The sequence below is a fragment of the Heterodontus francisci genome, chromosome 33, assembly GCF_036365525.1.
Source record: "Heterodontus francisci isolate sHetFra1 chromosome 33, sHetFra1.hap1, whole genome shotgun sequence".
Lineage (NCBI taxonomy): Eukaryota > Metazoa > Chordata > Chondrichthyes > Heterodontiformes > Heterodontidae > Heterodontus > Heterodontus francisci.
Window position 1 is genome coordinate 29,934,233 of NC_090403.1, and position 24,364 is coordinate 29,958,596.

At 43.6% G+C, this 24,364-nt stretch overlaps 1 protein-coding gene across 5 annotated transcripts in view; it reads left to right on the forward strand.

Annotated features, from left to right (window-relative positions):
* Window positions 1-24,364, forward strand: part of adam11 (ADAM metallopeptidase domain 11) — a 214,786-nt gene that overhangs the window by 142,334 nt on the left and 48,088 nt on the right. For 4 of the 5 annotated variants that reach the window (XR_010969060.1, XM_068013258.1, XM_068013255.1 and 1 more), the window contains exons 15-20: window positions 9,836-9,935; window positions 13,653-13,724; window positions 16,268-16,360; window positions 18,170-18,250; window positions 19,929-19,979; window positions 21,406-21,469. Coding sequence is in view for 4 of the 5 variants with exons in the window: in XM_068013258.1 (XP_067869359.1) it covers window positions 9,836-9,935; window positions 13,653-13,724; window positions 16,268-16,360; window positions 18,170-18,250; window positions 19,929-19,979; window positions 21,406-21,469 (461 nt within the window). In the remaining variant the exon portion in view is untranslated. The remainder of the gene's footprint in view (window positions 1-9,835; window positions 9,936-13,652; window positions 13,725-16,267; window positions 16,361-18,169; window positions 18,251-19,928; window positions 19,980-21,405; window positions 21,470-24,364) is intronic. The other variant, XM_068013256.1, reaches the window with a different exon arrangement.

Sequence of the window (24,364 nt, forward strand, 5' to 3'; positions counted from 1 at the left end):
TCTTTGCTTCACTATTGTTGACTCGCTCATTAAGTCATTAGCCTAGAAATCTCAATCCAATTCACAGAGCCTTGCCCCCTCGCTTCTTGCTTTCAAAATCTGATTTCCGAAACTCAGTCTTCAATCTTGTCTTTGATTAACCACCCAACCCTTCTCTTCTTTTTTCCCCCCTTTTCTCCTTCTGCTCAGCAGTCATTGATTTGTCTTCCTCAATGTAAAATACTGTGAAACATCTTCTCACTCACAAGGAGCACTATAGAAGTTATCCTGATCCAACCGATGCATCAACAGTAATGATACCTGCTACCACCTCTGGATAGTCAATTCACAGATTCTTTGAGGATCCATCTTTGGTCCCTTCTCTTCCTCATCTACATGTTGCATTTTGTTGTCTTCCTTTGTCAGCATGGGATTGTGGGAGTGGGGTTAGCTTCCATATGTATACTAATGGCACCCAGCCCTACCCCTTCACTGTATCTCTTGTCCCCTCAATTACCTTAGGCAGTGAGCACAGCACAATTTGACATTAAGCTGTGGATATGCCAGTATTTGCACCAGTTGAACATCAGGAAGAGCAAATTAATTAAAATAAAAGCAAAATACTGCAGATGCTGGAAATCTGAAATAAAACAAAGTGCTGGAAATACTCAAAGGTCAGGCAGCATCTGTGGAGCGAGACACAGAGTTAACGTTTCCGGTCAGAACTGATGAAAGGTCACAGACCTGAAACGTTAACTATTTCTCTCCACAGATGCTGCCTGACCTGCTGAGTATTTCCAGCACTTTCTGTTTTTATTTTAGACCAAATACATAGTTTTTGTGACCCTGTCGAAAACTCCACTTCTTTGCCACTAGCTCCCAATCCCCATCCTGAATGCTTGCTCAGGCTGAAACCGACTGTGCACATCCTTAGCATCTTGTTCAATTCAAAACTAAGCTTCATTCCCCTATACTATACATCTACAAAACTGCTTTATTCTTCTTTGCAACATTTCCCACCTCCGCCCCAACTCACCCCCACATTTCACCAGAATCTTTGTCCACACTGTCATCACCTTTAGACTCATTTTCTACAGTGCCGTCTTCACCTGCCTCTTGACTTCCATCTTCCAACTTGTCCTGAACTCCGCTGTCACCATCTTGGCCCACGTTTTCTTCCACTTGCCCTTTACTGACATCATGTCTGACCTGCGCTTAATCCCTAAGGAAGTATCTAGGGATGTTCTTTTTATACTAAAGGCACTATGGGGATGATAGTGTAGCCCTGACACAGGAATCTAAGATCCTGCAAGCACTTGCACCCAAATAAGCTTATCTCTGCTGATAATCTAGGTCAATTCATTTTAGTTTCCTTTTGACACTCCTGCTCCATCTGTATGTTTGAGACTCCTTTCCAGCAGTCAGATAAGGGTTGTTAAAAAAAAAGGAAAGGTTGTTGGCTGCCTATGAACTGCCACCATATCATTTTTATTTGCAGTGAGACTTTAAGTTTTCATTGAAAAATTGGCCTCTGAAAGCCTCTGAAAAGGTGGCCTTGTAACAGAGAGATAGCCATCTCAACTGACTGCCCATTTCCAACAGGCATTTCAGGAGCAGACCCTTTTCAACACAAAAGTGTTGATAAAAGAACATTCAGGAGCTGGAGCATTGATCAAAGACTCCAGGCACCTTCGATACCAAGGCCCCTAATTTGGGGGCTTATTGAGGCTTGCACACAGCGAGTACAGAGACCTATTAGCCTAGGTGCTTCCTGTCTGCATTTTCCTATGCTTGGCATATCAAGCACCAAGTAGATCTTAGACCTCCACAAGTCCCGGGTGCCTGAAGGTGGTCCTAGCACTGCAGGCAACATTATCAAGCCCTATACAAATACAGACAGTTGTTGATGACTTGATTTTAATTTTTTTGAATTATAATGGAGTCTGACAAAATCTTTCATATATTCCAACTTTGATATATGGAGATTTCTGCTCCTGGGCTAGTCCTGCTCATCTAGTCAGTCCAACTCTATCAGGCTGCCTGCCTTTTCTGTATGCATAATGTCTGCTTGACATCAATGTCTTTTAACCTCCTACCTAACTTGACACCAGCCTACTGGTTTCCTCCTCGTCTGCCAATCTCTTTACTATATTTCCCCTTTGAACATACAGAATTGGAGCTTAAGAAAAGACCAACTGGTCTGTCAATTACTTGCCCCATACTCGTGGCTGGAACATCACAAACTAGACACTTGACAACCCGCACCACCTCTACTATGAAGTCTCTTGTAAGAAGCAAAAAGTCAGAGAAAAACCTGGAGTCAATAAGAGGAAAAGTACTGTTGAAAATTACTCTCCGACCCCCTCAGGCAATCAAAACCAGTCCATGATATCACATGAACCAAGTTTTACCTATAAAGACACTTGCCTTTTATATGATGGGATCTCTGCCCTATATGAGGATACTTGATACGTATTGAAGTTTAATATGTTAGGATGCCACTGTAAGTTATATCTCTGCAGTGACGGCCTTGCACCTTCAATTGTGTCACTGCATTCTTTTCTGTTACTAATTGAGCATGCCATTTCAAAAGACAATTTACCAGAGCACAGTACCCCCTCAGATGAAACAAGTAATTACGAAAAATATTTGAGGCAGTGATGTAGCTTTTCTGTTAAGTGCTGTATCCGATAAATAGGGAATACTGATTTTGATGAATGAAGTTCCTGAAGATGACTGTACTATTCACAAGTATGGCTTGTACTGGCTTGTGGTTGAAGTAATTCTTTAGATCCTGTTTTATGTAAGTGCCTACCATTTTCTAAGTGTAGGTTGCTATAGATCATGGATGTGCTAAATTTGGCTCTGCTTTGATATGTCACTATGGGTCCTACCTTGTAAGATGCATTTCCTGAATTATAATTAAGTGGCAACAGTCCCAACACCATCCCCTGGGGAACTCCACTACAAACCTTCCCCTAGCCTGAAAAACATCCATTAACCACTACTGTCTGTTTCCTGTCACTCAACCAATTTCTTATCCATGTTGCTATTCTCCCTATTATTCGATGAACTATAACTTTGCTCACAAGTCTGTTGTGTGGCATCAAAGGCCTTTTAGAAGTCCATGAACTCTCTTTTCTGGCAGGCACAAAGATGAACAATGTTAGATGTCCGGCAAAGATTAGAACAATGCCTAAGCTGGTGGCAGCCTTGCTGTCCATGCTGGGGACACACTAATGTCTCCTGTTGCAGCCATTCTGGAGCAACCTTGGCACAGTCACCACTGACAGATGATTGCCTGTTGCCGGGCAGATTCGTCTTGCATGATATGCTGCCGCCTGACCCCATTGCCACTGAATGGGTGGACATTCCCTTCCCACCAACCTGACCCTCAGGCGTTTCCACTTGTAAGTCCCTAAGGGAAGCGAGATATGGAATACTCACCTTGCCTGAACAAACGTCATTCACCCGCTTGCAGCATTACATCCAGGTTCTACTGATAACCGCACAGCAAGTGACCTCCTTTGTGATCTCCATCCAGGCTTGCTTGGTCAGGTGGGCTGGTCTCCTCCTGCTGTCTCTGGGGAAGAAGACCTCCCATCTTTTCCGAGTAGCCTGGAGGAGAATCTGCAAGAAGACATCATTGAACCGTGGGGTCAGCCAGGATCGTCCTTCTGCCACACCTTCCGACACCTCCTTTTCTCAGGCTTTCAGTGGGACTGCTATTGATGGGAACAGGGCCTTCCAACTCATCAGGCTTGCTTCAGGCAGCAGCTACCATGAGGGCTGCAGGGTCATTGAAAGAGCACTGGCGGCCCTTTATGTATGACGCCAGTATCTCTAGCGACGTCACCTGATGCTGCATCCACCCGCCATCCTGACTGGTTCCTGATCCCCCACCCCCACCCGTCGGCAGTTAATCAGCTGGCCTGGTCAAAATTGCTTCCTCCTGGTCGCTCACCTCGTAAGAAGTTGTAGCACTCACTTCCAGTCCTGGTGGCGGGACCTTGGGCCTACCCACAAATTGTAGCCCTATGGCACAAGGCATTTTGTGTTGCTGGCCACTTAGGGCAGAGGATTGTTGCTGCTGGTGCAGACACTCTTTGTTTTGGGCATTGTGATTAACTGACATGAAAAATAGTGACTTAGCTGAGGTTCCCAGTGCCTGTTAATGTTGAACCAGCAAGAATCAGCAGATTCAAAGAAAATACAGAACCAAGTTGGCCTCAATTTTTCCTGTCACGATAGACTGCAGAAATCATAATGATACAAAAGCATTTGGATTGGATCCATTCTTAATAATTTCCAAATTGTCAGATTGTGTTGTTCTGGAAAATCATTTGTCCAAACGATGATTGTGTAGAATATTCAAACTTTCAACTGATCGAAAGCTATACACAAAATAGACTCCTGTTGGAGAATTTACCAATGTTTGGATAATTCAGGCCTATGTATATTGCAGTCCAAACTTTTCCAATATGAGTTGGCATTACTGTTGTCCTACTCCTTTTCAAGTATGGCTTCCTTCCCCCTCATCCACTCCCCTGCTACGACCATTTCCCTTCCCACCCACCACCTTCATCATATTCTGTTCAACTACTCTGGCACTCTCCTAATCAGCCTTGCTGCTTTGACCTTCCATTTACTGTTCAGTGCTCCAGCTCACTTCCTCACCTGCACTCCTTTCACTATCATCCCCTTGAAACTCCATTGGCTCCCTTTGGCTTACTTACAAATCCCTCCAGGGCTTCACCCACCCTACCTTATTGATCACCTCCTGTCTTGAAACCCTGCACACGCTCTTTGCTTCACTATTGTTGACTCGCTCATTAAGTCATTAGCCTAGAAATCTCAATCCAATTCACAGAGCCTTGCCCCCTCGCTTCTTGCTTTCAAAATCTGATTTCCGAAACTCAGTCTTCAATCTTGTCTTTGATTAACCACCCAACCCTTCTCTTCTTTTTTCCCCCCTTTTCTCCTTCTGCTCAGCAGTCATTGATTTGTCTTCCTCAATGTAAAATACTGTGAAACATCTTCTCACTCACAAGGAGCACTATAGAAGTTATCCTGATCCAACCGATGCATCAACAGTAATGATACCTGCTACCACCTCTGGATAGTCAATTCACAGATTCTTTGAGGATCCATCTTTGGTCCCTTCTCTTCCTCATCTACATGTTGCATTTTGTTGTCTTCCTTTGTCAGCATGGGATTGTGGGAGTGGGGTTAGCTTCCATATGTATACTAATGGCACCCTGCCCTACCCCTTCACTGTATCTCTTGTCCCCTCAATTACCTTAGGCAGTGAGCACAGCACAATTTGACATTAAGCTGTGGATATGCCAGTATTTGCACCAGTTGAACATCAGGAAGAGCAAATTAATTAAAATAAAAGCAAAATACTGCAGATGCTGGAAATCTGAAATAAAACAAAGTGCTGGAAATACTCAAAGGTCAGGCAGCATCTGTGGAGCGAGACACAGAGTTAACGTTTCCGGTCAGAACTGATGAAAGGTCACAGACCTGAAACGTTAACTATTTCTCTCCACAGATGCTGCCTGACCTGCTGAGTATTTCCAGCACTTTCTGTTTTTATTTTAGACCAAATACATAGTTTTTGTGACCCTGTCGAAAACTCCACTTCTTTGCCACTAGCTCCCAATCCCCATCCTGAATGCTTGCTCAGGCTGAAACCGACTGTGCACATCCTTAGCATCTTGTTCAATTCAAAACTAAGCTTCATTCCCCTATACTATACATCTACAAAACTGCTTTATTCTTCTTTGCAACATTTCCCACCTCCGCCCCAACTCACCCCCACATTTCACCAGAATCTTTGTCCACACTGTCATCACCTTTAGACTCATTTTCTACAGTGCCGTCTTCACCTGCCTCTTGACTTCCATCTTCCAACTTGTCCTGAACTCCGCTGTCACCATCTTGGCCCACGTTTTCTTCCACTTGCCCTTTACTGACATCATGTCTGACCTGCGCTTAATCCCTAAGGAAGTATCTAGGGATGTTCTTTTTATACTAAAGGCACTATGGGGATGATAGTGTAGCCCTGACACAGGAATCTAAGATCCTGCAAGCACTTGCACCCAAATAAGCTTATCTCTGCTGATAATCTAGGTCAATTCATTTTAGTTTCCTTTTGACACTCCTGCTCCATCTGTATGTTTGAGACTCCTTTCCAGCAGTCAGATAAGGGTTGTTAAAAAAAAAGGAAAGGTTGTTGGCTGCCTATGAACTGCCACCATATCATTTTTATTTGCAGTGAGACTTTAAGTTTTCATTGAAAAATTGGCCTCTGAAAGCCTCTGAAAAGGTGGCCTTGTAACAGAGAGATAGCCATCTCAACTGACTGCCCATTTCCAACAGGCATTTCAGGAGCAGACCCTTTTCAACACAAAAGTGTTGATAAAAGAACATTCAGGAGCTGGAGCATTGATCAAAGACTCCAGGCACCTTCGATACCAAGGCCCCTAATTTGGGGGCTTATTGAGGCTTGCACACAGCGAGTACAGAGACCTATTAGCCTAGGTGCTTCCTGTCTGCATTTTCCTATGCTTGGCATATCAAGCACCAAGTAGATCTTAGACCTCCACAAGTCCCGGGTGCCTGAAGGTGGTCCTAGCACTGCAGGCAACATTATCAAGCCCTATACAAATACAGACAGTTGTTGATGACTTGATTTTAATTTTTTTGAATTATAATGGAGTCTGACAAAATCTTTCATATATTCCAACTTTGATATATGGAGATTTCTGCTCCTGGGCTAGTCCTGCTCATCTAGTCAGTCCAACTCTATCAGGCTGCCTGCCTTTTCTGTATGCATAATGTCTGCTTGACATCAATGTCTTTTAACCTCCTACCTAACTTGACACCAGCCTACTGGTTTCCTCCTCGTCTGCCAATCTCTTTACTATATTTCCCCTTTGAACATACAGAATTGGAGCTTAAGAAAAGACCAACTGGTCTGTCAATTACTTGCCCCATACTCGTGGCTGGAACATCACAAACTAGACACTTGACAACCCGCACCACCTCTACTATGAAGTCTCTTGTAAGAAGCAAAAAGTCAGAGAAAAACCTGGAGTCAATAAGAGGAAAAGTACTGTTGAAAATTACTCTCCGACCCCCTCAGGCAATCAAAACCAGTCCATGATATCACATGAACCAAGTTTTACCTATAAAGACACTTGCCTTCTATATGATGGGATCTCTGCCCTATATGAGGATACTTGATACGTATTGAAGTTTAATATGTTAGGATGCCACTGTAAGTTATATCTCTGCAGTGACGGCCTTGCACCTTCAATTGTGTCACTGCATTCTTTTCTGTTACTAATTGAGCATGCCATTTCAAAAGACAATTTACCAGAGCACAGTACCCCCTCAGATGAAACAAGTAATTACGAAAAATATTTGAGGCAGTGATGTAGCTTTTCTGTTAAGTGCTGTATCCGATAAATAGGGAATACTGATTTTGATGAATGAAGTTCCTGAAGATGACTGTACTATTCACAAGTATGGCTTGTACTGGCTTGTGGTTGAAGTAATTCTTTAGATCCTGTTTTATGTAAGTGCCTACCATTTTCTAAGTGTAGGTTGCTATAGATCATGGATGTGCTAAATTTGGCTCTGCTTTGATATGTCACTATGGGTCCTACCTTGTAAGATGCATTTCCTGAATTATAATTAAGTGGCATAATATAACCCATTATTCAGCTCACAAAACCTGAAAAGTGCATCTGCCTTGTGTTGGTACAAAGCTTTAAGGTAAAAACATCTATTATCCTAGATAGTGGTGTATTGTTTGAAAAGATTACGCAGTATGATAGAAAAAAATAACTAGCGTTTCTATATTTCGTTTAATGGCATCAGAAAACTTTCAGAGTTCAATAAGAAGAGGAAATGCAATGTCTTTTGGGTTGCCTTTAATGCCAGTTCACTAACTATAGACTCTTGGCGATATTTGTGACTGAATGCTTAAGATGATCGTATGACCATCCTGTGTCTGTTATTTTAATAGTTATTAAACAGGTTAAAGCAACTGTTAACGTAGAATTGGGAAGAATGTCAGGTCCGTTAAAATCACTAATAGTCGTTATTAGCCTTGTGTAATCAAGGGCTGTTATGATAAAATGTAGATTCCAGGTTTTAACAAAGAAACCAAAAGCACTATGAGGAAATGGATAGTTTTCCTGCATTGATACACTGGGATATATTTGCCAAGATGTTCTCCAATCAGGCACTATTTAGGTCATGCACTAGTAGCACCATTTGAATTTTAAAATATTGACTTGCCTGATTATGCAAGTTTATCTTTGTCTACATAAATGTGGACGTGTTTCTGGCCCTTTAGGGCTGTTTATGCTATGGAAGATGGGGAGATTTAATAAGATGCAGCCAGTTAAAGATAAATGGACGCATATGGTAATAGAAATAGCCTTTACAAAGGCTCATTTAACATATATGTATCAGTCTTTGCAAAGGTTGTTTAGGTAACAAAAATGGCTGGCATAATATATGGGCAGGCAGAAAGCCCATTGGAGCCTTTGATTAAGTGATAGAGCGATGCTGATCTTCTACCTCTGTTTGATGTAGCTGGTGCAACTTGAGGTGGTAGTGAGGTGTATGCCCCTGCTTGCCACTGCAGGGCACATCTGCCATAGGTAACATGCCTGGAAGGAAGTGGAGGAAGAGAACTTGAAGGGTGCAGCTGACCTTTATTATCCCCAGCAAGTCCATCCCTCTGGTGGATGTTAACTACAGCTGTTAGAGCTCCTTGTCTAATAGGCACAAAGTGCTACTACAAATCTTAAAGTGACTTGTTTTGAATAAATATATGAATAAATAATATAAATATTCCAATATTCACAAATTAATTTTCCAGCAGGATTTGCTGAATGGCAATAAAATTTAAATACCCAGGTTAGAATGCCCCCCCTCATCACGTGGAGGGGATGGGCTGTCTGAAGCACCCCCCACCACTATTGCAATTAAGATTCTATCACCCCTTTCCCACCCCCCAATACCAATAACATTAAGTATTTGCCCTCCACCCACCCCCCCCCCCCCCCCCCCCCCGGACCAAAACACTTAACTTTGCAATATGACCTTGCCCCCCTGACTATACAAAGTTCACAGTTCACTCCTTCCCACCATCCCCTACACCCATGACGATTATTTGACTCCATTCCCCCCCCACACTAAAAAGGTTAATTCCTCCCCTTCCCCACCAGTGTCGTGCCTGCTTTTCCCAGACAGGGAAGTGAAGGCGCGGGAGTGCCGGCTGCTGCACTGAAGATCGTGGCAGGCCGGTAAGATCCCAGGTAAGTGCATGTTAATGCATTCATTTTAATATACATATTTAAATGCAGGTCCCGTCGTTGAGCGGCCCCTCAGAGCCTCGCTGCCACTGGGAAGATCGGGCCCGGCCCTCCCGGCGTCAGACTCCATGGTGGGCCTCTGCCAGAGCAGCCGCCTCCCTGCCGCGGAGCCCGACGTCGGGAGCCCAGTCAAATTCAGCCCTTAGTGTGACCACTTAGTTGAAGTGCCAGATGACTACCAGTGCCTTGCAAAGTGTACTGTATTGTGAGTGTCTTCAGGAGGAGAGTAAGAAAGGGCAGAAAAGTAGGTAAAGGAAGAAAAGATCAGGCCAAGCTTTAAGATGAATAAATGCCTAGAACAATACCTCAATGATGCCAGACATTCCCCAAAATGTTCAAAATTACTGCACACTTCAGTCTTTGACAAGACATTGCAAAACTGAATAAAATGGCAGATTTTGAAAATAATCTTTGTGGTCCAGTTCTTTGGTCATCCATGTTTCTGTTTGTTCCACTAGATACTATCACCCAAAAAAATTTTCAAGATGCAGCATTAATGAATATAAACAGTTTCTACAGGCTGGTGGGGGCAGCTGTCTTTTCAATAAGCCCCTCAAGGTAAGCCCTTAGATAAACTTTGAACATGCTTTATGAGTGGCCATGTGACTTGCAACTTTTTTGAGGGGTGGGAATATTTTGTATTCGAAAAAATACAAACGTTTTAGTCTCTTGATTCTGTGAGCACCTCAATCACCTGCAGCCAGTTATAGTTAGTTAGTTAGAGATACAGCACTGAAACAGGCCCTTCGGCCCACTGAGTCTGTGCCGACCATCAACCACCCATTTATACTAATCCTACTCTAATCCCATATTCCTACCACATCCCCACCTGTCACTATATTTCCCTACCACCTACCTATACTAGGGACAATTTATAATGACCAATTTACCTATCAACCTGCAAGTTTTTTTGGCATGTGGGAGGAAACCGGAGCACCCAGAGGAAACCCACGCAGACACAGGGAGAACTTGCAAACTTCACACAGGCAGTACCCAGAATTGAACCCGGGTCGCTGGAGCTGTGAGGCTGCGGTGCTAACCACTGTGCCACTGTGTCGCCACCATATCAAGTTGGATTCAGTTTAGGGTCTCCTTTGTTTATCTCTGTTTACGAGACCTTGCTGTGTGCAAATTGGCTGTAGTGTTCACTTAGATAATAGCGACTACAGTTCAAAAAGGAATCTGTGCATTGTAAGGACTTTGGGATACCGTGAGGATATGATAATGTGTTGTATAAATGCAAATTATTTCTTTCTGACTTTCCTTTAGATTAGCCATAACATCTTATAATTTCATCTGCTGCTGGAAGATTGTGAAATGGCTCTTTCGAACCCCAGGCATCATTACGGCTTTTCTGACTGCAATTGCGCAATTTGTAACAAATTTTGGCCAATTCCCCGGTGATGGCTCATGTCCATTGGGATCTAGAAATGGGCTGGTCAGATGTGATTTCATTTGGGACCCTCAGCACTTGGCACAGTGGGGAGTCCTGTCTGAGCTAATCAGAGTTCATCAAGCCAAATGAGAAATATACCACCCAATCTTTTCGTGCTTATACAATTACAGTGCTGTAATAGGCTAACAACAACAATACAGAGCCTTTAACATAATAAAACATCCCAAGGCGCTTCACAGGAGCGTTACAGAGCAAAAGTTGACACCGAACCATATAGAGATATTAGGGCAGATGACCAAAAGAATTGGTCAAAAATATAGGTTTGAAGGAGCCTCTTAAAGGAGGAACGAGTGGTAGAGAGGCAGAGAGGGTTAGGAAGGGAATTCCAAAGCTTAGGGCCTTGACAGCTGAAGGCACAGCCACCTATAGTGGTGCGATTAAAATCAGGGTAGCTCAAGAGGGCGTAATTAGAGGAGCGCAGATATCTCAGAGAGTTGTGGGGCCAGAGGAGATTACAGAGATAAGGAGGAATGAAGCCATGGAGGGATTTGAAAGCAAGAATGAGAGTTTTAAAATTGAGGCATTGCAATGTAGGTCAGCAAGCACAGGGATGATGGGGGAACGGGACTTGGTGCAAGTTAGGACAGGGGCAGTAGCTTTGGATGACCTCAGGTTTACAGAGGACAGAACGTGGGAGGCCATCCAGGAGTGTGTTGAACCTTTGGAGGTAACAATGGCATTGGTGAAGGTTTCAGCAGCAGATGAACTGAGGCAGGAGAAGAGTTGGGTGCTGTTAATGGAGGCAGAAATAGGTAGTCTTAGAGATGGCGCAGAAGCTCATCTTGGGGTCACAGAGGACACCAAGATTGTGAACAGTCTGTTTCAGCCTCCCAGTTGTCAGTTAGAGAGATGGTGTCGAGAGAATGGAGTTTGTGGTGGGGGCTGGAGACAATGGCTTCGGTCTTCCCAATATTTAGTTGAAGGAAATTTCTGTTCTTCCAGTAATGGATATTGGGCAAGTAGTCTGACAGTTTAGACACAGTGGAGGGGCTGAGAGAGGTGGTGGTGAGGTAGAGCTGGATGTCGCCAGGGTACATGTGGAAACTGGCACAGTGTTCTCAAATGATGCTGCTAAGGGGCAGCATGTAGAGGAGAAATAGGAGGGGTTCAAGGGAAAATCATTGGAGAATATCAGAGGGAACGATGTGGGAACAGGAGGAGAAGCTGTTGCAGATGATTCTCTAAGAATGGAACCAGTTGGGTGCAGTTCCAGCCAGCTGGATGACAGTGGAGAGGCGCTGGAGGAGGATGGTGTGGCCAACTGTGTCAAAAGCTGTAGATAGGAGGAGAAGGGTTAGTTTACTTTGTCATAGTATGGCAATTGTGACGTTAAGATCCGTTTCAGTACTGTGGCGGGCAGAAACCTGATAGGAGGGATTCGAACTTGGCGTTCCGGGAAGGATGGGCACGGATTTGGCAGGCGACAACACATTCAAGGACTTTGGAGAGGAATGGGAGATTGGAGATGGGGTGGTAGTTTGCAAGGACAGAGGTGTCAATAGTTGTTTTTTGAGGAGAGAGACAATGAAGGCAGATTTGAATGAGAGGGGAGACATTACCTGAAGAGATGGAACCATTAACAATATTAGCTAACGTGGTAACTAGATAAGGGAAGTTAGGTGCAACGTAGCCTCTAAGCTGCACGGATGCGCAGCCGTGCAACAGTCAGGAATGTGCCACGCAGGGAACAAACAGGCCTTGCACAAGCAATGTTCCCTTTAGGATGCACGCATGTGCAGCCACACATCAAACTTAAAGGGACTGCTCAGTGCAACAAACCAGCAGTGCACAGCAAACAGAAGTTGGAGAGAATATTGGTTGAGTGGTCAGCATTTTAGCGGAAATGGGGTCAAGGGAGCAGGAGGTGGGCCTCGTAGACAAGGTGAGCTCAGAGAGCGCATGATGGGAGATAGGAGAGATATTAGAGAAAGATGCAAGCTAAGGGCGGGGTGTAACCATAGAGGAAGTTTGGCCCAGTGGGCTAGGGGAAAGGAGGGAAGTGGCAGAGGCAGCTGATCAAATTGTCTCGGTCTTGGTGGCAAAGAGGTCCATGAGCTCCTTGCACTTGTTGGAGAGGAGAGTAGTTTTAGAAGCTAAAATGGTGGCAGATGAGTATAGGGTTAGATGAATGTTCTCAGCAAAATAGGCCAGCAGTTTTTTTGCCATCTTTAGTCGGTTGGGTGCAGGGCAATGAGTGGGGTCAATGGGGAATGATCTGAATCTGATCTTAGAACAATTCAACTGATGCCAACTATGTGGGTGTTCGACCTGACATGAAATTCAGCTTTGGTATTTTAACATTATATTTTATCAATAGTAATTGCGTTCACCAATCTTTCTGAGGTCTTGATGAGGCTCATGCTTATCAATAGAGGAAGAGCAATGGGTAGGCTAATCGCTACCCCCTCCCCACGTTTTTTGTCCAAACCAGCTCAAATAATTTCTGGGTCAACAGTTTTACACAGTACAACAAGCTAGAACATGTTTTATTTAACAGATGATTTTTAGAAGTACATTGGCTCTGGGTATAAAAACTAAAGAGAGAGAATCATTTGCAGATCCTGTGAGGCAGATTCAATTAAGGCATTCAAGAGGGAATTAGTTTGTTATCTGAAAAGGAAGAATGTGCAGAGTTACAGGGAGAAGGCAGGAGAATGGCATTAGGTAAATCGCTCATTTGGAGAGCTGGTGCGGACACGATGGGCTGAATGGCCTCCTTCTGAGCTGTAACAATTCTGTGATTCTGTAATGAAACTTGATGATAATTTCCATTAGTTACAAGTTAAGTCTAAAAATGAGCCTTTCAACAATTCCCACAGCTGGTTGGCCCGCAAGAATGTGGAAACGGATATGTGGAAATGGGAGAAGAGTGTGACTGTGGTACCGCAGCTGTGAGTAGATTTATTCTGTGCAAAATGCAATGTGTGAGATTCCAGTCCAAGTTCAACCAAAGGGAGTTTGCAGTCACATTGCATGAAATGTGTTTTGTCCCTCATGGTTATCAAAACATCTAGGCAAAACTGTAACAGTACAATGGGCTGCTTTTAAAGAGGAGATAGTTGAGATATGTTGAGGTGCATTCCCGAGAGGGGAGAAAGTGGGACAAACAAACAGTTCCTTGGATGACAAAAGCGATGAAGAGTAAGATGAAGCAGAAAAAAGATACGTATGACAGATGTCAGGTTGATAATACAAGTCAGAACAAGGCTAAATATAGAAAGTTTATAGGGGAAGTAAAAAAAATAAGAGAAGTAAAGAGAGAGTATGAGAAGAGACTGGCAGCTAACATAAAAGAGAATCCAAAAGTCTTCTCTGTGCATATAAATAGTAAAAGGAGGGGTGGGACTGATTCGGGACCAAAAAGGGGGTTTATGCATGGAGGCAGAGGGCATAGCTAAGATTCTAAATGAGTACCTCAAAGTCATAGTGAAAGTGAAGGTAGTTGAGATACAAAATTAACAGTCACTTGGACAAATGTGGATTAATTAAGAAAAGCCAGCATTGATTTTTTAAAGGCAAACCGTGCTTAACTGACTTGATTGAGTTTCTGATAAGATAACAGAGAGCGTTAATGAGGGTAATGTGGTTGATGTGGTGTACGTGGACTTCTAAAAGGCATTTGATAAAGTGCCACATAACAGGCTTATCTGCAGAGTCAAATCCCATGGAATAAAAGAGACAATGGTAGCATGGGTAAGGAGTTGGCTGAATGACAGGAAACAGAGAGTAGTGGTGAACTGTTGTTTTTTGGACTGGAGGACGCTATACTGTGGGGTTGCCCAGGGGTTGGTGTTAGGATGACTACCTCTTGATCTATATTAATGAGCTAGACTTTGGTGTGCAGGACACAATTTCAAAATTTGCTGATACAAAATTTGAAGTATTGTGAACTTTGAGGAGGATAGTGAACATCTTCAAGAGGACATGGCCAGGCTGGTGGACATGTGGCAGATGAAATTTAATGCAGAGAAGTGCAAAGTGATACATTTTGGTAGGAAGAACAAGGAGAGGCAATTTAAAATAAAGGGTACAATTCTAAAAGGGGTGCAGAAGCAGAGGGACCTGGGGGTATATGTTGAAGCTGGCAGGGCAGGTTGAGAAAGTGTTAAATAAGGCATACAGGATCCTGGGCTTTATAATTAGAGGCATGGAGTACAAAAGCAAGCAAGTTATGGTGAACCTTTATAAAACACTGGCTTGTCTCAGCTGGACTATTGTGTCCAGTTCTGGGCACCACATTTTTTTTTACACAGAGACTGGTTAGAATCTGGAATGCAATGCCTGTGAGTGTGGTGGAGGCAGATTCAATCGTGGTTTGAAAAATTATGTGAAGAGAAAAAATTTGCAGGGCTACAGGGAAAGGCTTGGCACTAGCTGAGTTGCTCTTGCAGTGAGCCAGCATGGGCACGAAGGGCCGTATGGCCTCCTTCTGTGCTGTAATCATTCTATGATTCCAATGCTGCCAACCTTATTAAGCAACTGTTGGTTGGAAAACAAAGTGCCAAATAGGATTTTATACGGATTTAACAACAAGCACAGCACTACTTGTACTATCTAGAGTAATGGGGCAGTTTGCAATTTCTATACTAAACAAGTTATTGAAGAATGTAGACAAAATGGAAAAAATAAAACTGGATGGAAGATGATTGCACTATTCCCATCCACTACTTCATCACCAATTTTGTAAATGTGAAGTTGAGAGGAAAGCCCCTTTAATCCAGAGACACTAGAGTGCTTACACGTGGCCAGATTCCCCACACTCAATATATTCTCACTGGATGGCATTATTCTCTGAGAGTCCCTTATGATGTTGCGACTGGGAATCCAGTTGTCAGCCAGGGAAGAACTTATTATTACAGTTAGACTGACCATCACCCACATCATAGCGAATGTCACAAAACAAATGAGTTTTAATCATTGCAATCTGAAGGGTTTGAGGGTGCACTACTGCAGCCTGATTTCCCAGCCATGCCCCCCAGCGAGGCGCAGTTGTACGGGGAGTGCAGACTTGATTATCACAGCACCACACACTGATTTTCCATGCACTAATTTAAGTAGACAATAGTCAGATGCAGCAGGCCCTGCTCTGCACTGGGAACACCCAGTCCAAGAACCAGCCCTCTGTAGTCTATGGACATAAAGCTGTTCTTTGTGTCAAATACACCATCTATGCACAGCTTATAGGCCTTAATTGACCTGATTCATTGGTATGTTATATGATTTCAACAGAGCTCACCTGTAATTGTCACCTGCGCCAATTACCACCCAGCTGAATCAGACTTATCAAGTCAAGCGTGCCACCCATCTTTAAGAAACTAAGTTACAATAAATCTGCATTAAGTCTGATTTTGGTTAAGTATGTAGTTGAGAAAGTGCTTCTGTTAAATCAGGGCCATTATATGCATTTGTGATTAGTCTATTTTATTTCATGCAGGAATGCAGCAAATCTGGTGGTAATTGCTGTAAGAAGTGTACTCTTACCCACAATGCGATGTGTAGTAATGGACTATGCTGTCGAGGTTGTCAGGTAAGCTGGCTACTTTGCTAGTAAAATTCAGTCTAACGGGCAATTATTTACGAGACCTACTGACAATGTTTTAGTCTTTTACCCATGATTCTATGCTTGGAACACAGTCTGGATAAACAGGGTGACGGTCTGTTCTTGATAACTGTGAATAATCATGTTTAATACATTTGGACATGCTGATCCAAGTTCTCCATAAATATTAGTTTTTAGCATTAAACTGTGCTTCAGTACAAAATAATTCCATGGTTAGAGTCAACTTTAAGCATAGACTATTTTGGTAAAAATGATGCTCATTCAGAAGAGGACATACTGGTCTGGGTTTTGAGTCATGCCTGTGCTGGTTCTTTGAAAGAGCTTTGATTAGGCACATTCCCCAGCTCTTTTCGCACAGCCATGCAAAGGCACTGTGCAAAATTATTTTAGAATGTTAGCATAACATAAACTGTAGGTCAGGAAATGTTTGGTAAATGTATCTATCCCAAACCAGAAGGGGATATGAATTATAACACATGTCCAGGGCTTGTCAAGTAACATACACCATGTAAAGCATGCTGTTAAAGCTTGTTTAATCCTAGGCAGAGAATGAGCAGAGTCTGTATCCCAGTCATACCTTGACTGCACTGTCATTATTTTTTCTGATCCAGTCTTCAAAAATTACCACACTGACTGCACCTTTCCTTTCTTCACCAGCTTGAGTTCTGCTGCTGAGAATTTCAGGAATTTTCATTGTTTCACTATCAGTATTTGGTTTCATGGATAAGGTTTGAGCTGGGATTTAGGTTTACAGTACATGCAAAGGAGGACAGGAGAAAACCATCTTGTCCATCAAGCCTGCCCCGTTCAGACATGGTGCAGCTCACACGCACCATCAACCTATGCCTCCCCACCAAGTCATGCAATCTCCTGGGAAGGGCAAAAGAGGAAAAAACTGGCACTGGTGGGGGCTCCAAAAGCAATCAAGCGAGCTCCGGGAAACAGCACCTACCTTCTATAACTCAAGCTGCCCTCTTTTAGCAGGAGTTTAAAGTCTGTTAAATTTAGGTCCTGGTTGGTACTTCACTGAAGTAGATAACAGCAGCTCACCATCAGTTCCAATACAAGTGCACTGCACACCTGCGGGGCATCAGGAGTTTTATCAAAAGGTATTGTCATAGAGCCCTTGAATATATTTATATTCAGTAAAGCAAGTGCCTCTTTCCCAGAAATGTTTCCCTGCAGCTAATGAAACAAACACACACACTAATGCTTTGAAGAAGATTGCAGAGTGAAGTGGCTGAGGACTATTGTGCTTGATACCACAGTAAACAAATGAGTGTTCTTTGAAAAGGACAGAATTGAGTCACACAATTCTGGGGGCAGTGGGGTGAGGGTGGAAAGACTACATGATACACAATATGCTCTTCCTATCATAATTCAAGGATTTCTGTCCTAATTAAATGGCCAGCATCTCAACATCCTGAGGTAATGAAGCACATTACCACTCTTTCACCATATTGTTCCCGAGTTTCAGTGGTTAGCCATTCAAAAAATCCAAAATTTATATTCTCTGGTTACGTCCTCTGTATAATAAAGTAAGACCCATTACATGTGATATAATTCCATCAGACAGACTCCACATCATTTGGCTCCCCAGTCAGTAGCTATCAATGGGCCCCAGACTTTATTCTTTTTCAGGCTACACTGATAGCAGAATTTGAGATCAAGGTCTCATTAGCATTAACAACAGTTTGTCCACAAATGGGGGCCCAAAGCCTGATATTGCTTGATTTCTCTGCATGAAATGAAGTCTCCACTCTGTCTTTTTTCCAGTATGAGCCACGGGGTGTGATTTGCAGGCAGGCAGTGAATGATTGTGATATCGCAGAGACCTGCACAGGGGACTCCAGCCAGGTAGGAGAGTTTCTCATTTGTTTGTCACAGCAGTGTCATGTGCAAGTGATGCCATTTGATGTGGTTTATGTTGTCATGTTGTAAGAAAACAGAAAAAGATTTACTAAGTTACCTTTTCAGGAAAATACCATCCATTTAAATTGGTTTGTGGTGTCAGCTCTGCAACTTTAACACATACTTGTGACAGACAGTGGTAATTATAATGGATATTTGCATGCATTCCTTTCTCTGTTAGACGCTGTGAATATAACACTGTGAGAAGTGTTGGAGATCAGGGAAAACAAGTATTGTGGGTTTGATTTCAGGCCTGTTACCTAGATTTTGACATGAAAAGACAAGAGGCCAAAGCATCCTATCACATGTACCATCTGCACTGCTGTGCCTCTGCCTATTTAATCTCCCGAGGGAAGGTTTTGTACAAGTATTCTCTGGTCTGTAAAAGTTACGAAGCAACTTCCACTATTCAGCCCTAGCCTACTGCATCCCACAAATGGCGACTGCTTGATAATCATAGCAACTGCAACTTGCAATGATACCGTGCTTTTAACAGAGAAAACATGCCAAACACATCACAGAGCAGGGGCAACATAAAAACAAAGGAATGCAACGAGACGTAGTGGGAGATTTGGGAGAAGCAACTGAAAGCTTGATTGAAAAGATAGGTTCTGAGATGGTTTTTAAAGGTGAGAGAGGGAATAGGGAAGCCTAGGGCTTCTTCGGAAAGGAAGAAATTAGAGCGAAGGCAGCTGTCGTCAATGTTGGGATAAATAAAAGCAAAATACTGCAGATGCTGGAAATCTAAATTAAAAACAAGAAATACTGGAAATACCCAGCAGTTCTGGCAGCATCTGTGGGGCGAGAAACAGAGTTAATGTTTCAGGTCAGTGACCCTTCTTCAGGACTCAATGTTGGGATGTTGGGAGTGGGAAGTACACAAAATGCCAGAGTCACAGGACCAAATGGTATGGGAGGGCTACAAGACTGGAAGAGATTGTAGAGATAGGATGGGGTAAAGTCATGAGAGATTTGAAGACGAGGATTTGACTTTCATATTGGGGGACTGTGCAGGCCATCAGCCTATACGTACCCTCATAACCTCCCAACCGAGTATTTATCTGGGATAGCTACGTTTGCGGCCCTACATATACACTGCCCTTTGGAGGGAGAGAAAAATAATTTCACTTGAGGCCTTTAATTCTTTAGCCTGCTTACATATTCATCATCTATGCATCTGGATATTTTAGAGATTTCGTGCCCACACCTCCATCTTTTCTCCAGTGAAAACAAGTTTAGCTTTGTAAGTCTTTCCTTATAACTTCCTCAGGTTCATAAGCACTATCTAAGAAACTTAAACTTACATCGAAATGCTCTACAGTATTTTTGTGACCTATATATTGAGTAATTTAATAAGTCTGGACACAGCTAGATGGAGAAAATGTGAAAAAAATCATGAGAATGATATGCATGCAAATATGTAAACGGGAGATTAAAGAACCTTTCTAATCTGCCAATGTGATAAGAATATTACTGTCTAGAGTAGTTGCACCTTGCATCTACTGAATTGATACCTGTTCATTCTTCTGCTCAGAGTGGGAGAAGGAATCCAAACAAGCTCACAAAGACTCTGATATCTCGATAGCAATATAAACCATTGATTTCATGCTTTATTTCTCTCTAGTGCCCTTGGAATGTTCATAAACTGGATGGCTACTATTGTGATAATAAACAGGTAATGTACATTGTCTATACAACACAGTCAGACCACAGTCTGAGCTCCTTGTTTCTCGGTTGGGGTGGGTGGGGGTGGGTGTTGGGGGGGTCCAATTTTCTTTTTCTGAAGCCATTCACTCAATCCTGTTGAGGTTATGATTCTATGGGCAACAGCGGTCTTCCTATAACTCTCTCAAATGACTTCTTCATGTTTAAGTTTCTGTCCCAAAATGTATTTGTCTTGAAAAAAAACATGTTTACTTGAAGATGTAGTTTGGGTCCTTAGTCATATTTTTTCCCACTCATTTTCTGCCCACGCCTTTCCTTCCCCCCTCCTGAGGGCATTGGATCCTTGCTCAGCACAATTCCATCAGTGCCAGTCACCGTATATACCACACACAAGGGGACATTCTTTATGTGTGGACCTAACTAGTAAGTAGCGACAGGCCTTTTGATTCTAGGAGCCATTATACGTGAGCCTGATGTGTTCTCAATACATTTTTCAGTAGAATACACTGGACATTGATTAGGAGCAGAAAACATAATTGATATTTTCTTCCCCTCCTTGCCTAGCTCAGGGTGCTGAAGTCTATTGCCACTCCAGCTGAGATCAGGTATTAAGCCAGGGATCTTTTGGCCTGTATGATAGCACTCCACAAAGAGCATTTACCTATGACCCATGTTGAGGGGAGCTGGGTTTCAGCTGCTTAACTGACTAATGTGACTTCGACCAAGGCCGTCAAACATTATTTGTAATGCTTACAGCAAAAAAATAATTAAATCCTATTTGAAACAAGACAACATTTTAGGAGAAATGGGTATCATTAAATGGTAGGTGCTGTATGACTATAACAGAATAATACTAGCCAGTACCTTTTAATTAGTTCCCATTCATGCTAGCTTTGGATCCTGGAGGCTGATTTAAAATAAATACATTCAGATGCAGTTTGATCCAAATGATGTTTAGGCAGTCATGCAACATTCATTTGACATCATCATCATTTGACATGCTTATTGGTTGTAAGTGGTGCCAACTAGAAAATGCCTGAGCCAGAAAACACATCAGGTTACTGCTGTGTCTCCATCTGGCACTGAGTTTTCACAGAATTGGAGCACTCCTGATTGTCATACAGACTGATCCGAATGCTCACCTCTAAGATTCCATTTGGGATCACTTACTGCAACTCCTGTAGGTAGCACCAACAGAGAGGCTTCCTGCCAAGAAAGGAAAGCTGAAATAGCAGGTCTCCACAGGACTGTAAACAGAGATGAAGATTGGAGATCTTTACGTTGTTTTGATCACTGGTTGGGGGGGGGAGGGGGGAGAGTGGCGGGTGTTTTATATTTACTGTACTTCCTGCTACAGTTTCTTGCTTCAGTACCTGTAGCTATTCTACATATTTGCTTTATTGCATTGCATTAGAGCTTTGTATTTCTGTTTTCAGGGTCGCTGTTATGGTGGAAAATGCCAAACCAGAGACAGGCAGTGCAATTACATCTGGGGTCGTAGTAAGTAAGCTTGCTCACTTCCAATCAGTTAAAGGGTGAAACCCAATCCATTCTGGCTGGGATCTTCATTCAATATCGAACAAAGTAAAGCATTCTTAAAAGTAGGGGCTAAAAACAGGTCGTTAATGATTAATTTCATTTTATAAAAAATTTAATTTTTAACTAACATGCTTGCAACTTTTTTGAAAAATTTGATTTTTATTGTTTAGAATATGTGAATTTTGCTAACCAATCACAGAAGGTATCAAATTAAGTGGAGAAAGTCGTTTGCATATTAACCAATCAAGAAACACCTGCTTCACTGGGTGGAATTTTCTCCAAACACATCCACGTGTAGCGGAGAGGCTGGTAGTGGGTCAGGAACACGTCTGTAATTGAAACGGGCTTTACCTTGGCTTTCTAACTCAACCACGGCATCAGCATCCTGCTTCCCGGTTTCCTGACCAATGACAGCTGGCAGGCACAATGACCTGTCTCATCCCCCAAAGGAAGGAATTCCAATTAAAGGGACCAGAATGGCTGAACTGTGCATTGATTCCTGAGGCTTCAACAAGTACAGGAATAGAAAGGAGACCTGGGAAGGCTGCCCCTGCCACCACCCCCCAGGTCTCTGACTCTTACCTGAAGGTGCTGCTGAGGGAATAAAGTGAGGTGATGTTTCCCAAGGATGGGAGGAAGAGGCCAGCCTCTCAAAGCAAGCAGGTGTGGATGGAAGTGGCTGAGGAAGTGAGCAGCAGTACTTCCAGGAATCTCAGGAGGGCAGGAGAGGTGTGTGGCATAACACTTGCAAGTGCCAAGCCCCACACTCTTGACATGCCCAGCAATCTCCTGCACAGAACTCCTCTGACCACACTCCATTTCTCACACTCACAGTGCTCTGCTTTCTCACACTCACAGTGCTCTGCTTTCTCTCTCCTTGCAGGAGAAGAGAACGTAAAACTCTAGGGAGAGGCAGAGAACCCAGGGTGGGGAGTGGTGTGGTGTGGGGCTGTGTGACCCTCCAATGATAGCTACCTTGTCGGCCATTGACAATGCGTGCCCACCTGCTCCACTGGGAAGGAGGTCTTGTTCCAGGAGGCTGCAGATGCCAGCGACAACCTGCCATCAGAGCCTGAGCCTCCTAAGGCACTGGCACTGAGAAATGTCAAGAGAGCTGATCCTCTGCCTGTCAACCTTGTATTGGGGGTCTCGCCTCCTTCGAGCTGGATCTCTCTGTCCACCCCCACTGTCCTGTGGAGCAACATATGGCTGAGCAGAAGGCAGCTGGGGCAGGTGCTGTTGGTGTTGCTGTCTTGTCTCTGTCTACAGTAGAGCTACATAAGCTGCTCCCATGTCACAGTGAAGGCTGACAGCAGGGAAGTGTAGATCAAGCTGAGAGAAATCCAGTACAAGTGAACGGACTTCCAAGTGCTTGGAAATCATTTGTCAAGCAGTAAGAGCACACTCTCAGCAGAAGTGCAGTGAGCAGCAGCCTCTCACCTAGGCAGGGCTGCAGCTGTTCAGTTTCACTGTTTGAATGCTTCCTAGTCTGTCAGTTTCACTGAAGTAACACTCCCCGCTGTGCTTTCATTTCATTGACCCTGGCGAGTTCCACACAGCTCAGGAAACCCATGCTCTGGCTGTTAAAGCCAGAATTCTGGGTGAAAAGCTCAATTGATTGCCTATTTGAATACTTTAATTACTTGCCTGATAGATCCAGGGGGTTTCCTGCTTGCCCCAGACATGACCCAGTGAAACCCAGAAGTGGGCGGAATCATGTCGGATGGCACTTTTCAGGGCTTTAAACCCCCTCCCCCCACCCACATCCAAACTTCCCCCACCTCCCCACCCATCCTCAGGCAGTTAAGATTCTGCTCCTGTCTTTAGGTAGAACTCTTACAAACTCCTTCACTCACGGGGCTGAATTTAATGCGCACCCAGGAGACGGGTTCGGAGGCAGGGGGCCTGTAGAATTGCGATGGGCAGCAGGGCGGCAGAGAGCCCATCGCTTTCCCATGGCACTGATACTTAGTCGGGTAGGATCAGCCAATGATGCCCTTCCCACCAAGAGGCCAATTAAGGCTCTTAAGTGGCCTATTACCGACCACTTAAGGGCCTCTTCCTGTCGCTGCTAGGATTTAACGAGCGGCGGAGGGTCCTATGCCATGCGGGGAGGTTACCCAGTAAAACAAGGTGACCTTCCTACAGGCTGTCTTACTACAGCTGTACAGGACCTTGGTGAGACCACATCTGGAGTACAGTGTAGAATTTTGGTCTCCTTATTTGAAAAAGGATAGAATTGCATTAGAAGCAATTCGGAGAAGGTTCACTTGACTAATTGCAGGGATGAAGGGTTTATATTACAAAGAAATGTTGAACAGGTTGGGCCTATATCCTTTGGAGTTTAGAATAATGAGAGATGATCTTATTGAAACGTGTAAGATCCTGAGGAGATTTAAAAGAGTGGATAACGGGAAGATGTTTCGTCTTGTGGGGAAGACTAGAACTAGGGAGCACAGTTTAAAAATAAGAGGTCTCCCTTTTAAGACGGAGATGAGGAGAATTTTTATTTCTCAAAGGATCGTTAGTCTGTGGAATTTTCTCCTCCAGAATGCAGTGGAGGCTGGTTCATTTGAATTTATTCAAGGCTGAGTTAGATTATTGATAGACAAGGGAATCAAGGGTTATGGGGAGCAGACAGGAAAGTGGAGTTGAGACCACAGCCAGATCAGCCATGACCTTATTGGATGGCAGAGCTGGCTCGAAGGGCCAAATGGCCTACTCCTGCTCCTAAATCCTATGTTCCTTTGATCCGATGTTCCCTTCTCTGGGGGCAATCTGTGGCCCACGGAGGGCCCCCGCCGGGAAACACTCCACTTACGTTAACACTCCTCCCCTGCACTAACTGCTGCACTC